The sequence below is a fragment of the Prinia subflava genome, chromosome 19 (genome assembly GCF_021018805.1).
Source record: "Prinia subflava isolate CZ2003 ecotype Zambia chromosome 19, Cam_Psub_1.2, whole genome shotgun sequence".
In the NCBI taxonomy this organism is placed as follows: domain Eukaryota; kingdom Metazoa; phylum Chordata; class Aves; order Passeriformes; family Cisticolidae; genus Prinia; species Prinia subflava.
The window spans coordinates 12485376-12498904 of NC_086265.1; the positions used below are offsets into that span (position 1 = coordinate 12485376).

Here is a 13529-nt window from a genome sequence, read left to right on the forward strand (position 1 = left end):
GTAAGTAAAGAATAAGGTAAACAGGATGTTCCTGCATTGCCTGACCATGACTAAAAATATATATAATAATAAATATATGGCTTTGGGTCACCCAAAAACCCAGAGGTACCGAAATCCCAGACACCTGCCTCTTCCTGGGCACCTAATTGCATGGATTAAGTTTGCTGTGTTGTGTTTCTATCAAACTCTGACTGAAGGCCCAGGAATCATCTGTTTTCCAGACCCGGATGTTCTCCAGTACCAAGAGATTCCAGCTGCAGGATATAATTGTAAATCACATTTTCCAATAAAATTCTTGCTAAGTTCAGAGTATTCCCCCCACCCCGCCCACACAGACATAAGGGTTCCTTCAGGAATGACTGAGGACCATCAGGGAAACTTCAACAAGCCCCTTGTAGCTTTTCCCAGAAAATAAGACGATTTCCTATTTTAAACTGCTTAATTACAAATCCTGATGTATTTCCCCACCAGAGCGCTACAAAACCAGGCACATCTCCATTAAAAACCCCAAATCCAAGGAAGGAGAGTTGCATGTTTATTAAAACAAATCACAGTCTGTCCAGAACAGACCCAGACCTCCTTTATCACAGGAACAGCAACACAAGCTCATGCTCAGAGAGGAAAAACCTCCAAGTCAGGGTCAGTACAAGATCCAAGACAGGGAAAAAAACAAGAAAAAGGGAGTTAATAAGGGTGTGGAGAAGAAGTTTTCAATTAGCATAAGGTTAAATGAAGCAGTGAGTGCTGAGGGCAGACAGATGATGCTCCTGGCCACCATAAATCCCTCAAAGATGGATCTAAACTAAGCTGGGCGTGACCTTGATGATGTCTTTTCCCGAGGGGATTCAAGGGAGAGCCTGCACTCAAGCAAAGCATTGATCACTACAGACTATTCACTACACTGACACATTTCTCCTCGCTCATCAATGGGGCTCAGAGTCTCTCTGTTCAAACTACAGCTGGGGGTCAGTGGATCCAGCCCCAAAAAGGCCAGAATGGAAGTGGGATTGGGAGGGCTGGGGTTACAACATGGACACATTACGTCTCAGGGCTCCACGTCTCTTATTTCTTCCTGCCTCCTCTCTCTTTGAGGGCCAGGTGAATCAGAGAGCCACTCGTCATGTTGTAATAAGCCAGGGAGTTGGAATCCTTGATGAAGATGCCCTGAGGGGAGGAGAAAAAAAAAAATTATGAAAGAGCAGTCGGAGCACAAACCTCAGTGTTGCCTTTCCACCCAGATCCCAACCCTCCTGTCTGTACACTTGGAGCAGGGGGATGACAGAACACTGCAGGCTTTGAAGACTCCAGAAAGATTCCAGTGTCCAAGATAGACTCTGGAAATGGGTACAGAATCCTAGAATGGTTTGGGTTGGAAGGGACCCTAAAGATCCCCCCAATTCCATCCCCCTGCCATGCGCAAGGACACTTTCCACTAGACCACCCAATACTGACAATGTGGATCCTACAACACACAGATGAAGAGTCACCACAAGGGGAGCTACTCAGGCTCCACTCTCCCCCCACCTTCCCCCCCCCCTTAAAAATAATCAGCTCAGCTCCCTTTCCCATGAAGGGTTAACACAGTATCTGCCCACAGATGAACTCTGAGGAGATAAGTGCACAAAGTTCACTGCTTAGGCAGCAGGTTGTGCCTGCCTGGGCAAATGCATGACTGGAAATAAGTCACTAAAAAGGAACGGGGCCTTTCTCACAGCTCTAGCTTTGAGAGGAAGAGAGAGAAGAGAGAGTGAGCTCTTCCCTTTCCTTGTTCTGAAGAAAGCCTTCCCCGAGCTGCCAGGGTTCCAAAGCACGCTCGCCCACCTCCTGGAGCACACAGCAGAGCTGTGGGAGCAGGCTGCTGCACTTAAATGTCAAAAAACCCCAAACTCTAATAAAACAAGAGGCTGATTTCAGAGAAAGGCACATCAAGTTTGGAGGACTCATCTGCAACAGCAACAATGTGAAAATCCACTGATTTAATCACCTACTAAAAGACTTTCCCGCTGTAACAGAGGGCAGTTCTGCCACAGCTGTGCTGTGCAAGCAGCAAAAACATTCCCTCTGCTCTTCCAGTATATCATTGTGCATTAAATTACACATTACATTTTTTCTTTGTAAAAGTCGTGTGAGAGAATGCACTGAAGAAACAACCAGCATTTGAAGGGCTTATACCCACCTCATACTGCAGCTTCTGCTTCCCAGCTGGCATCCCTGTGGCCTCGTGGATCTTAACCTTTATAACAGACACCTGGGAGGATCAAAGGGCCCTGTCAGTGCTGTTGTCCCAGTGCTGCTCCCCAGCCCCGTGGAGCTGCAGCGTGGGGAGCAGGCTGAGCTCCCAGCTGCTCTCACAGGCAGCACAGGGAGCAGGGCAGGGCAGGAGGGTGAGCTACGTGCCTGGTCTGACAGGGGCAGGGTGAACACCAGCACTTGGCCATTCAGCTTCCATTCCGTCTTGTCCTGCATGTTGGGAACCTGGACTTTGACCGTGACCGGGCCCTATGGGAAAACACAGATAAAGTCTCTCAGGGCTGTGATAATACAGCACCAGACTGAGTATTTATTTCCGTATCTTGGCTCCTCAGTAAACACACTGAAATATGTTTACCAGTTACTCCACTGCTCCCACAATAAAACATTTAATTGGACTTCTCTCCCTTTTGTGTGCCATCTATCAAGCACCATGTGCAGTGACGGCGTCACAGGGTGAAGGTGTGAAGCACTGAACAGGAGACGGCTTATCTGTGCACGTGAAATCACAGAATCACAGATTGGTTTGGGCTGGAAAGGACCTTAAAGCCCATCCAGTGCCACCCCTGCCATGGGCAGGGACACCTTCCACTGTCCCAGGCTGCTCCAAGCCCTGTCCAGCCTGGCCTTGGACACTGCCAGAGATCCAGGGGCAGCCACAGCTGCTCTGGGCACCCTGTGCCAGGGCCTGCCCACCCTCCCAGGGAACAATTCCTTCCCAATATCCCATCTAAATCTCCTCTTTTACTTCAAATATTCCCACAAAAACCATACAGCCCTTCCTAAGGATTTAAAACTCCTCCTGTGACAATGGCACTCCTCAGGAAGGAACTGAGGCTCACATTTAGCTCACCTTGTTCTGGCATACACCATATTACCCTACTATCATGCTGGCATTGATACTCTAATCTCTTTGCATCTCCAGCTCATCCCTCCTCTCCTTAAAAGCTCATTAGCAACTTTAGTTTTCCTCTGCATATAACCTACCTCTCACTGCCTTAATTACAGAAGAGCACTATTCCACTTTGTGTAGCTCTTCCCAATGAGAGACAAAGGAGTTTGGTTTGCTCATGAATGACAAAAGGAGATACCTCAGAAGTCCCCTTCTTGCCAGATATTTTTGCCCCTCTTTGCAGGGAATTGGCTTCAACAGCCCCTTTGGAGCTGGAGTGGAGCAGCCCAGGACTCTGATGCACACATGTACCTTGTTCCTGCGCAAAAATTCCTCCTCTGGAATCAGGCTGTCCTCACTCTTCAGTTTCTTGGAGACTGGCTCATCCTCCATGGGTGGCGGTGGGTGAACAGGAGGCATTGGCGCCGGGGACGGGACCGGAGCCACGGGAGGAGCAGGGACAAAGGCTGGAATGGATGGGGGACACAACACAACCCACAGTCACCCCCTGAGTGCACAGCAAACACCCCCTCACAACAAAAACGCTTTGAGCAGAGCAGCACAGGCTGAAAACAAATGCCACAATACATGGAGGAAGTTACAACCAACAGCAACATGCAAACTTCAAACATTCAGAGAGCTCTTATATTGGGAAGCATTCCAGGAAGAGATAACAAGGCATGAGAGCTTCCTGCAGATCTTGCAAAAAAAGAACACGCTCTCAGTTTGGCAGGCAGCGGTGCCAGCTCCTCCAGTTAGGGAAGAAAAGAAGAGGAAAAAAAGGAAGAATTGCTTCTTACATCATGGTTTTTAACTTCAAAGCACCTAATGAGGAAAAGGGCCAGCAAACAGCTTTTCCTCCGGCAGCAGCAGCTTCTGTAAGGAGCTGTAACACCCACTGAGGTGCTGGCAGCTTCTCTTTACTCTGCATTCTTAATTCTCACCCGGGAAGGCTCCTGGGGCCACAGGATTCCCTGCGGTGCAGGAGAGCCTTGAGCCCAAAAGCAGGATTAGATAAGCCATACCAAACACCCCCAAACTCTTAACAACACAACTTAGGGCCAGTCACACACCAGTACCAGGGCATAGGAGGAAAAACATTCCAAAAAGTCCACCCTAAAGGAATTATCCAACAATTCCCCATTTAAAGCTGAAGGCACTGACCTGTGGGGACTATCATGGGGGGTGGGCGGGGGCTCATGATGGGGGGAGCAGAGGGGGGCATGGGCACCACGTTGATGCGTGGGGTGTGGATGATGGGAGGCATGGGGGTGGCTATGACGGATCCCGGGGGCAGCCGGACCACGGACGTCATGGGGGGCCGAGGCATGACCGGAACCGCGGAGACCACAGCGGCGCGGACCGGCGGCGGCATCTGGGGAGAGAAGGGGAATTTCCTTAGCAGGAATGCCTAGGGCTGGCCACAGTCCCAAGGAAAACAACAAGGAAACACAGAGCCACGTGTTCTCCTGCCCAAAGACCTGCAGGGAGCCTTACAGCCCCACCATATGGGCAACACAAGCTGCTCTGAACAGGCACAAAAGCCTCATTAACAGATTAAAGGGGTCCTCCTTCCCTCCCCTCTTTAGGATCAGACCTCCAGGCACTTAGCTCCTTTGCTAAATTGCTGTTTGGGACTCACAGCAGATCCCTTCTTACCTTGGACTGCTTTTGTCCAACATCACTCTACATTTACAATGGCCCCCAGCCCTTCCTTTCTTAGCCATATTCTCTGCCTCCAAGATCCCACTGCCCAGCTGATCCCAGTCTTTCTGATTTCTCTAAGGCAAAAACTCCACCTAAGTATTATATTCCATTTTAAACAGCAAATTCAATAAGGTTCCTCTAATATTTCCAAACTATTCTTAAACCACAAACTTCCCACAAAATCCTCTTCCATGCCAGCACCCTTGCCCTCCATCAGGACCCCTCCTAATTAACTACAGCCCCAGTAATTGGCTTCTGAGAGCCCAGACACTCACGGTGGGTGGACGAGGTACAGATGTGATGGGCTGGGCGCTGGCAGGGGGGTTGGAGGCTGAGGAAGGAGGGGGTGGCTGGGGTATCTCATTGGGTTTGCTGGGCCCGATCTTCTCCTTGCTGTCATCCTCTGGCACCAGTCCCTTGGCCTTGTGGATGGCTTCAATTTGCTCTTGCAGAGTGATATTGGCCTGAGCAGCCTGCTGTGTGCGGGCCATGCTGCCCGAGTGGCCATCCCAGGTCACCTGAGAGAGTAAAAGAAATCACATTAACCCAACCTGGCCAGACTGCAAAGAAATCCAGAGAGCAGTTTGATAGAAAGAAAAAAAATTCAAGAATCTTATCTCTGAGCATTCATAGTACTGCAGGGATCTATCATAAAAAAACCCCAACCAATCAAACAAAAATTCCCAATTTCTACTCTACCTTTTCCTCTGGTTTCTGGATCTCTTCTTCACCAATCTTTTTACCAATGGCAGTTTCTTCTACACCAAAGATATCAGTACGACGCTCTGCCAGCTGCTTCAGGCTGCTCTCAATATCCAAACCTGAGGGAAACAGAGCAATTCTTACCTCAAGGAATATAACCAAGCGTCTTAGTGATCCTTCTATTATTTGACACCTAGTGGCCAAGTGATGCTGGTTTTACTCAGAATATTCTGAGTTGGAAGGGACCACAAGGACCATCGAAGTCCAGCTCCTGTCTCCTTTCTTTTTTTTTTTTTGAAAGATCCTGGCCAGCAGCAGCTGACAAACACACCCATCTCATAATCTCAGAAAGGGCACCACGCAGAGCCACATTTCATTTGGTCCTGATCCCCGGGGCAGCGATGGGCTGTGCAACCAATGCTCAGGCTGACCTGGGGCATAGACCTCGTCATCGCTCTGCTTCTCCCGGATGGATCGGTCCCGCTGCTCCAGCCACCGTGGGTCCAGGAGCCCAATCCTCATGTGCTCCTGCATTTTACTGGCAGGAATCTTCTCTCCAGTGATGGGAGACACCAGGTACTCATCCGGAGCCGGGGCGGGTGGTAACGGTTTTGAGGCTAGGAGAACAAAACCACCGTGCTGGTTCAGTCTAGAAACAAATGGTTTGGGGTTCTTCAGGAAGAAATAAAGAGGGTTTTTTTTGTTTGATTTACCTTTGGGATCATAATCTTTCCGCACAATGACCTGATCTGGTGTGGGAGGGAGTGGGGGAGGCATCGGGGTTTCTGGAGGAGGAGGAACCTTCTGACCTTCGTCTTCATCATCTGACCCCTTATTGAAAAGGAAACAAAAATCATAACCAAGTTCCAGTGGTCAAATTCCTTTGAGAGAGACATAAATCCTCCACAGTGCTGGAAGAGCAGATTATGCAGCTTCAAAGCAACGGAGCTGTGTTGGACACCTATGGCATAGTGATTCAGAAATTCAGCAGCCCCAGAAGAGGAAGCAAATATTCCTCAGCTTCCACATCAGAGCAGCCTTGCACACATGGCCTTACAGTTAACCACGCTCTTGTTCCCTGTTACCAGAAAAACAGCTTACAGTGGGCAGAGCCTAAGATGAGTCATCTTTCAGGGCTCCTGACTCTGGGCTCAAAAAAGCCTGGAAGATTTAAAACCACAGAAATATAAAATCCACACAACTGGGTGTCAAAATTACTGGATTTCTCTCTTGGAGCTGGCATTGTCATGGAAAACATTAATAAAAACAACCATATTCCAGCAGTAACAGGTTGTTTGGAGATTTCATCAGAGGGAAATTTCATTTCCTCAACAAACTGAAGAACTACTTACAGTGAAAGTGGGGACCATCACAACCACATAAACCACAACTTTAGGGGACAAAATCCTATTGTCCAGTTACCTCATCCATATCCTGCACTTGTGTGTCCTGATCCAGCTGGGCTGGAGGCTCATCTGTTTTCTCTTGCTTTTCATCTTCCTCATCTGATTCTACCTCCATCTCCACCTCCTCACTTTCCCCAAACTTTTCGTAACGCTCCTGGATCAGGATTCGAGCTCCCAGCTCTTCTGGAGTGGTGGGAGGAGGGAAATTCCCTACAGTGCACAAAACAGAGCTTCTGTTTCTCTATCCCATTTCATTACTCAACACACACTGACAGAAATACCAATTCTTGAACAAAAAGCAGTGGCAACAAAATCCTTGGCAGCCAGAGGATATGGAAAGGAATGGATGGAGTCTATACAAACACCAGCATGACACAGGAAGATGAAGTCACTTATAAATGGAAGCATCACTAGAAAGTGGGACAAGCTCTGCTGTCCTGGTGGAAGTGGAAAAGTGGACACTACTGCAGTCCTGGGCCTCCTTCAAGGAGAACATCAGTGACTCCAGAAAAACACAACAGCCTGCAAAATGTCAGTGTAAGGCTTTTCCCTTCAACTCTGAAGGATAGAAGGCTGTAAACTCCAGTTTCTGCCTAAAAATGGCACATCAAGACACATTTTCTGCACACAGGGGGCAGTTTCATAGAGGTGACAGCATTTAACATCAGTACCTTGCTCGTTGGGCTGGAAGTCAACTGTTTCCACAACCACAAAGTCGTGCCAGTCAATCTGGGCATAAGCAACACGTTCCTTCTCCTTCTCCTCCTCTTCCTTCTTTCTCTCCCGCTCCTGGAACTTGGCCCACTCCACTCTGTAATAGACCTGCAGGAGCAGACAGAGTCCGGCGTGGGACAAGGAACAGCACAGGCAGCTCACTGCTGGTTTGCAAACAAAAGGAAGAACAGCTAGAGCAGTGTCAGGCTGCAGAGCAGGAAAGGTTCTTCCCCCAGAGGTGCTGGCACTGCCCAGGCTCCCCAGGGAATGGGCACAGCCCCGAGGCTGCCAGAGCTCCAGGAGCCTTTGGACAGCACTGCCAGGGATGAACAGGGTGGGGCTGTTGGGGGGTCTGGGCAGGGACAGGGGCTGGACTGGATGGTGGGATCCTTCCCACTCAGGATACTCCAGGGTTCCACTCTGGAAGCACCTGGAAATGGCGTTGTGCAGGATCTCTGTGCTGCCACAAACTACTCCCAATATAAACACCAGCTGCCATTTAAAGCAACTCTGAGCCCCCTGCACTTGAGTGACAGCAAGTGACACTTCCATTGTATTCTCTATTTGCTGCCAACAAGCCAAAAACACACAAAGAAAAAAAATTCAAAACACAATCAAAATGTTTCAGCATTTTTGCAAATTTTTTCTGGAATACCTGATCCAGGACTTCCTTGGGATTTTCGGCCTCCTTCTTGAGCTTGAGGAGTAAGCCCTTCGGTGGGATCAGGATCTGAAACACATTTTTCATGACAGTTGGTGACAATTCTTTGTGCCAAAGCCTCTTTCAGAGCAATTATTCTCTTTCCACACCGCAAAAATACCAGCAGACCCCCAGGGCTATATCCCATTTATTCTACTGCAGCCCTCTCACTACTCACCGCTCATCCCTGCACTTCAAAATATTCACCTGTGGCCCTCCAATTATCCTCCAGATTAAAAAGAAACAAACCTTTACAGAGATTACAATAGTGTGTGGGACATTTAGGTGACAACTGACTGTGTTCAGCACAATATCCACTCTGAAGAGCAGGATTTAAAGGATGGGTTCCTGGACCTATATTTCCAGCCTGGCTGGTTTGTAGGGCTTCATCAGCCCTCCAAACCCGTTGCTGCTGTGGAAGAAATCACCCGTGCCCGGAGTACCTTTGTGTACTGCTCCACCAGCTTGGTGAAATAGTTGAACAGGCTGTGCTGGGGGCGAAGGAAATCAAACTGGTAATTCCTCTGCTCCTTCTGCATGAGCTGGGTGAGGAACTGCCTCCCATTGCGGGCCACGAACTGCGCCGTGAGCTTCACCACGTCCAGGTCGAAGGCCGAGATGGACGGCGGGTCGGCGATGAACTCGAACTCGGGCGGGGGCTCCTTGGGAACCACGGTCTCCTGGATCACCTGGGCCTGCACCTGTGGGGAACGGACACGGCTCAGGGACTGCCTGCAGGGAACTGCCACCAAACACTCAGCAGAACCTTTGTGTTCCCCAGCTGCTGTGGGAAAGCAAGGCCAGCTGCCATTCTGGCAGGTGCAGAGATGAGAAACCATCAGGTATGATTTAATACTATTAAGAATGCTGCTCCAACAGCAAACAAATCTGGAAAGTATCAGGACTTTGCTATAGCCCTCCCAGGACCACCAACACCACAGTGTGACTGCTGGCCATGCCAAGCATGCAAAAGCCCTGGATTCACTCCATGCCCTTTTCCCACCCATATGTTTAATGGCACAGCTCAACAAGGTGAGCAGCATTTTGTACCCCATGTACTGAAGGGGAGATTGATCCTTCTGGAAGGAGAAGTTTGTACAAAACAGTGCATGCAACAAGGCCAAACAGAACTCCAAGGCTTGCCTCTGCCACGTCCAGTCCAAGTCATGCCTAGTGTAAGTACTTTGTCAGTCAATACAAAGCTAAACTTAATTAAAATAGACCAATTAAACTGTACATTGACAGTTTCAAAGAACTCTGAGTTACCAGCACCTGGGAGATGCACATCTGCACCAAAACAAGGCTCCAGACACTCCACTCCAAGCCTGCCACTGCTGGCATTTTGACAAATGTATAATCAACTGCTCCTTCTTGATTTCCAGCTTCCTTCCTTCTCAACCCCAGCCTGTGACACCACTCCAAAGTGGCCAAATTCTTCCCCAAAGTGCTGAAAAGGAACACTCACCTTCTGTGGGAGCTGCTGCTGGGCACTCTGCTGCTGCTGCATGACCTTGGGGATGGCAGCTGAGGGCTCCTGGGCTTTGCCCTCCTTGAACTCGCTGACCTTGTGCCGGTAGTAGGCATGGTAGGGGTCGTTTGGGTTCAAGAAGTTGAACTTGGGGTTGTTTATTTCATTCTGACGAATTCGAGCCTCAAATTCTGGACCATTTCTGAGGAGCAACAAGAAAAATTGTTTAGGTCAACTCAAGTGTAAGTGTCTTTTTCAGACTGGGATGTGTTGAAGCATCAGCCCCTAGGAAGATCATTTTCTCTCTCACAGGGGAGGAGTTTCTCTCTCAGTAGCTCACACCCAGCTGGACAAACACAAGTTAGAGGCAGTTGTCCCCCTAACTTTGTATTTAATGTGAACATTAAAACTTCACATACACAAGAATTCCAGTCACATCTGCCTGCACTCACAGGTGATTTCCACCACTGACTGAAGTTTACTGTTATGAAGCATGACGCTTACAAGTTACTTACTTCATAATTTTATCTGGTCTATTAACAAGTTTCAAGACTAATTTCAGTCCCAGAACAATCATATAAGGAAAAAAAAGCAGGTACCCACCAGCCTGTGCAGGGACTGACCAGCCCAGAGTGCTGCATTTAGGAGTCCCAGCCCAGGTAACGCCCCCTGCTCCCACATAAAGCACGAGCCAGTCATTCCAGGGCAGTTTGAGAAAATTCCCAGCTGCCACAGGGTGTTCCTCTTCATATTCTCTGGAAATCTCCCAGTCTTATTCCACCTCCTCCAAAAGAGGAGGTCTCTACAATCCCAAAGGATAAACAGTCCCTTGCTTATGCTCAGAAGCAGCCAAAACTCCTTGGCAGCACTTTAGAGATGAGTTACACAATAAGGGTTTGACTGGAGCAATGTTTAGTAATTCTCTGAAACCAAAACCCACCACATTTTAGCACTAAAACACAGCCATGACTCCTGTACCAAGGCTCCTTTTGCACCTGGAACTTGGTTTCCCCTTCAGATCATTCAGAACAGGCCCTGTCACCCAGTTATTGCAGCACCCACTGCACACTTGAACAAGCACTTTATTTATTTACTACCAGTTTCTCTAGCAAAGGGTGTCTTACACTCTCTTCACTAGAATATTGCTGTTTCTTTTCCAGTCTCATTGGTACAGCCTCAATCCTTAAAATCCTTCATGCAAAACCACAAAACTGGGGCCTTCTTCAGCTTCTGGAGCTGCACTGAACAGTAGAAGCAAGAAAATCCCAGGAAAAGGAGACACCACCAGTATCCCTTACCTGGCTACGAAGCTGGCAGTCTTGTCCACAATATTCCTGACCTCTGGAGGAGGGTAAATAATCCCCACCACAGGCTTGGCTGGTGCTGCTTCCTCTTTGGGCTCCTCTTCTGGCTGCAATGAAGATTGTTTCAGTACAAAAGGTGAAGGGCTGTCAGGATTAGGCATTCCAAACACAATGGCACACAGAACATTTATCCATCCTCCTCCTCAGCCCCTCAACCACTGAACTGGCTGAACAACCTGGATGATCCATCCCAACAATTCCTCGGCTTCTCAGTGTGAGAGAAAACCTTTTTCTGCCTCTCAGGGGCAGGGACAGCAGGACAAGGAAGGTGCCACCATGGGAACCAAAACAACTTTCATTATCAGCCTCGATCCCAAGAATGTCTTTAAATGCTGAGCCAAGAGGCTCCAGTAACATTTCCAGGAATAATTCCTCATTCCTCACCAGGTGTGGAATCTCTGAATGATTCTAGGGGCCTGTGGGACAGGACTAGATAAAACCACAGCTTTTAATGCCATTGTAGTTGCAAGAGAAGCTGTTTTGAAGAGAAAAATCTCCAACAGAGTGTTTTTCTCACTCGTATGAGTGAGATGGCTCTGCATTCCCAGTAAAACCAGAAGCTGCTTTTGCAGGATACTAAAGATGCTGTTTCTCTTTCCTCACCAAGCAGCTTCAAAAAAACAGGTGTTACAAACCATGGCAGATCTGCTGGAAATGTTTATAATCATAACAGGGACAGTCAGGAATAACTTAAAATCCAAGCAAAGCTCCCAGCTCTGCCAAATCCATGGAGAATCTGAGCCAGAAAATCTTCTCAAGTCAAACTGATCCCTGGAAATGTTGCAGGCTGGGCTGGACAAGGCTTGGGGCACCCTGGGCCGGTGGAACCTGTCCCTGCCCATGGCAGGGGTGGGACTGGATGGGCTTTAATGACCCTTCCAAGGCAAACATTCCATAAAACACAACCTTAATGAAGAGAAAGGCACCATGAACATTTTGAGGTTTTATTTCCACTCCCTCAGAACATCATCCTGAGGAGCTAAAGGATGAGGCAACACTACACTTGAGACATTTTATACAGCAGTGATGCCGAGTTGCCTCATTAACATCTGTGCATGAAAATCACTGGGTTTTTGGGGGGAAATCACAATTTTCCAAGGTGCTCGGGGAGATCAGCTCCCTGTCAGCTCCAGGAGTGCTGATATTGCTGTGTGAGAGTCAGAACAGCAGCTCTAGCTCTGTGGGAGCTGCAAAGAACACGAAACTGGCCAAGATAGAAAAAATCTGAGAGAGTACAGGGATACACAGTACTGCAACTGCCCGCAGACTTTTAATCCTTCCACACATCATTCCTGGAGCCAGAGCAGCTCCCACAGCTCCAGGCAACCCCCAACCTCACTGGAATCACAGCCCTGGGGCACTGCCAGGGAAGGGCTCGGCTCCTGCCCAGCCCCAGCAGGATGCTGGGTGGAATCCTGGAATGGTTTGGGTGGGAAGTGAACCTAAAGCTCATCTCATCCTGCCCCCTGCCATGGACAGGGACACCTCCCACTAGCCCAGGCTCCTGGCCCTGGACACTGCCAGGGATCCAGGGGCAGCCACAGCTGCTCTGGGCACCCTGTGCCAGGGCCTGCCACTCTCACAGGGAACAATTCCTGCCCAATGTCCCATCCATCCCTGCCCTCTGGCAGTGGGAACCCATTCCCTGTGTCCTGTCCCTCCAGCCCTTGTCCCCAGTCCCTCTCCAGCTCTCCTGGAGCCCCTTTAGGCCCTGGCAGGGGCTCTGAGCTCTCCCTGGAGCCTTCTGTTCTCCAGGTGAGCACCCCCAGCTCTCCCAGCCTGGCTCCAGAGCAGAGGGGCTCCAGCCCTTGGAGCATCTCTGTGGCCTCCTCTGGACTCTCTCCAGCAGCTCCAGGTCCCTCCTGTGCTGGGCCCAGGGCTGGGGCAGCTCTGCAGGTGGGGTCTCACCTGAGCGGGCAGAGGTGTCAGTGCCGCGTATGGGACGAAACTGCAGCTCCCCCAAGCCCAGCCTAGCCCGGTCCCTGAGGGCCACACTCCCAACCCCCGCGGTTCGCGCCATTCCTCACTTCCCTCCCTCACCGCCCCCCTTCCCCAGCCCGCACCGGTTTGCTCTCGGCGGGGGGCGCGGGCTGCGCCGGAGGCACAGCCTGCACGGGTCCGGCGGGCATGGCGCTGCCGGGGCCGGGGGATCCGCGCCGGGCGGGGCCGATCGAGGGGCGGGCGAGGCTCGGTCCGGACCAGACGCGGCACCGGCACCGACTGGGGCGAAATGGCGGCGGCGGGCGCTGTGCCGCGCGTGCGCGCCGGAAGTTACGCAACACCGACGGAGGACGCAGGCGCAGATTGCCGGGAAGCGGGCGGGCGC

General features: G+C 50.1%; 1 protein-coding gene across 1 annotated transcript; it reads right to left on the reverse strand.

Annotated features, from left to right (window-relative positions):
• Positions 1-512: 512 nt before the first annotated feature.
• SF3A1 (splicing factor 3a subunit 1) lies at positions 513-13468 on the reverse strand. The gene is made up of 16 exons (XM_063416455.1): positions 13267-13468; positions 11138-11250; positions 9837-10041; positions 8815-9072; positions 8327-8401; positions 7629-7779; positions 6974-7167; positions 6265-6382; positions 5983-6168; positions 5549-5670; positions 5125-5367; positions 4307-4517; positions 3455-3609; positions 2398-2499; positions 2177-2248; positions 513-1164 (listed from the first exon to the last, which is right to left on the reverse strand). The coding sequence occupies exons 1-16, from the start codon at positions 13330-13332 to the stop codon at positions 1063-1065; spliced, it is 2373 nt and encodes a 790-aa protein (XP_063272525.1). The 5' UTR covers positions 13333-13468; the 3' UTR covers positions 513-1062.
• Between the last annotated feature and the right edge of the window lie 61 nt (positions 13469-13529).

Bases quoted from the DNA above. Each gene is read 5' to 3' on its own strand.
- SF3A1 (XM_063416455.1), bottom strand. From the start codon at position 13,332: ATGCCCGCCGGACCCGTGCAGGCTGTGCCTCCGGCGCAGCCCGCGCCC. The intron at 11,251-13,266 runs GTGCGGGCTGGG...TCTTCATTGCAG, and splicing joins CCCCCGCCGAGAGCAAACCG to CCAGAAGAGGAGCCCAAAGA. The intron at 3,610-4,306 runs GTCAGTGCCTTC...CATCCATTCCAG, and splicing joins CCCCATGATAGTCCCCACAG to CCTTTGTCCCTGCTCCTCCC.